This window comes from Neospora caninum, chromosome VIIb (assembly GCF_000208865.1).
Source record: "Neospora caninum Liverpool complete genome, chromosome VIIb".
NCBI classification, from domain to species: Eukaryota; Apicomplexa; class Conoidasida; order Eucoccidiorida; family Sarcocystidae; genus Neospora; species Neospora caninum.
Window position 1 is genome coordinate 4,316,619 of NC_018394.1, and position 655 is coordinate 4,317,273.

At 58.5% G+C, this 655-nt stretch overlaps 1 protein-coding gene across 1 annotated transcript; it reads left to right on the forward strand.

The window, feature by feature from the left end:
- Positions 1-88: 88 nt before the first annotated feature.
- NCLIV_029220 (hypothetical protein) lies at positions 89-655 on the forward strand (the record flags this gene model as incomplete). The annotated part of the gene is made up of 1 exon (XM_003883117.1): positions 89-655. The coding sequence occupies one exon, from the start codon at positions 89-91 to the stop codon at positions 653-655; it is 567 nt and encodes a 188-aa protein (XP_003883166.1).

A 655-nucleotide genomic window follows, 5' to 3' on the forward strand; every position in this document is an offset into this window, starting at 1 on the left:
GGTGTCCGTCCAGCGTGCTCGCGGCGAGAACCATCGTTGCCTTCCAGTTTTTCGGGTGACTTTGCTCTTTTCCCAAGTTCCAGCCACAATGTCTGCAGAGGAATTCTTCCATGTTTCCGAATTCGCCCACGGCGATGGGTACCGCTGTTCGGAGAGTCCGACGGAAGCGCCGTCCACGGAGTCTTCTGACAGCGAAGACGCCGGGGACTTTGTTGTGACCTGGGACAGGAGACGTGGAACCTTGGAGGGAGAGTCCAGACGAGGCGGCCGAGTTCCCTCCAAGAGGCTGAGGTGTCTCTCCGTCTTTGAAAAGGACGAGAAAAAGCGGAAGCGAAACGCCGCGGGTTTGTGTGTGGATCCCGAGAGAGAGGCGTACCACCTGGACCTGAGAGGAGGCGGCGATCGTCCCAGGGGAGGATCCATTGACTCCGACGACATGGAAGACTACAGCGGTCTGTCTTCCCGCAGACATTCGAGCAAAATCCTCGAGGTGCGGCCTACCACGTGCAAGTGCTGCGATCTGGCCCTTATCGACGAGACGGCCGCGTGTGTCGCGTGGAAATGCGGGTGTGAACCCGCAGCGAATTTGACTCACGGAGATGAGTGCCCCGTTTGCAGTTCTCTAGATCTCTCGGACGTTCCCCTTCTTGCCTAA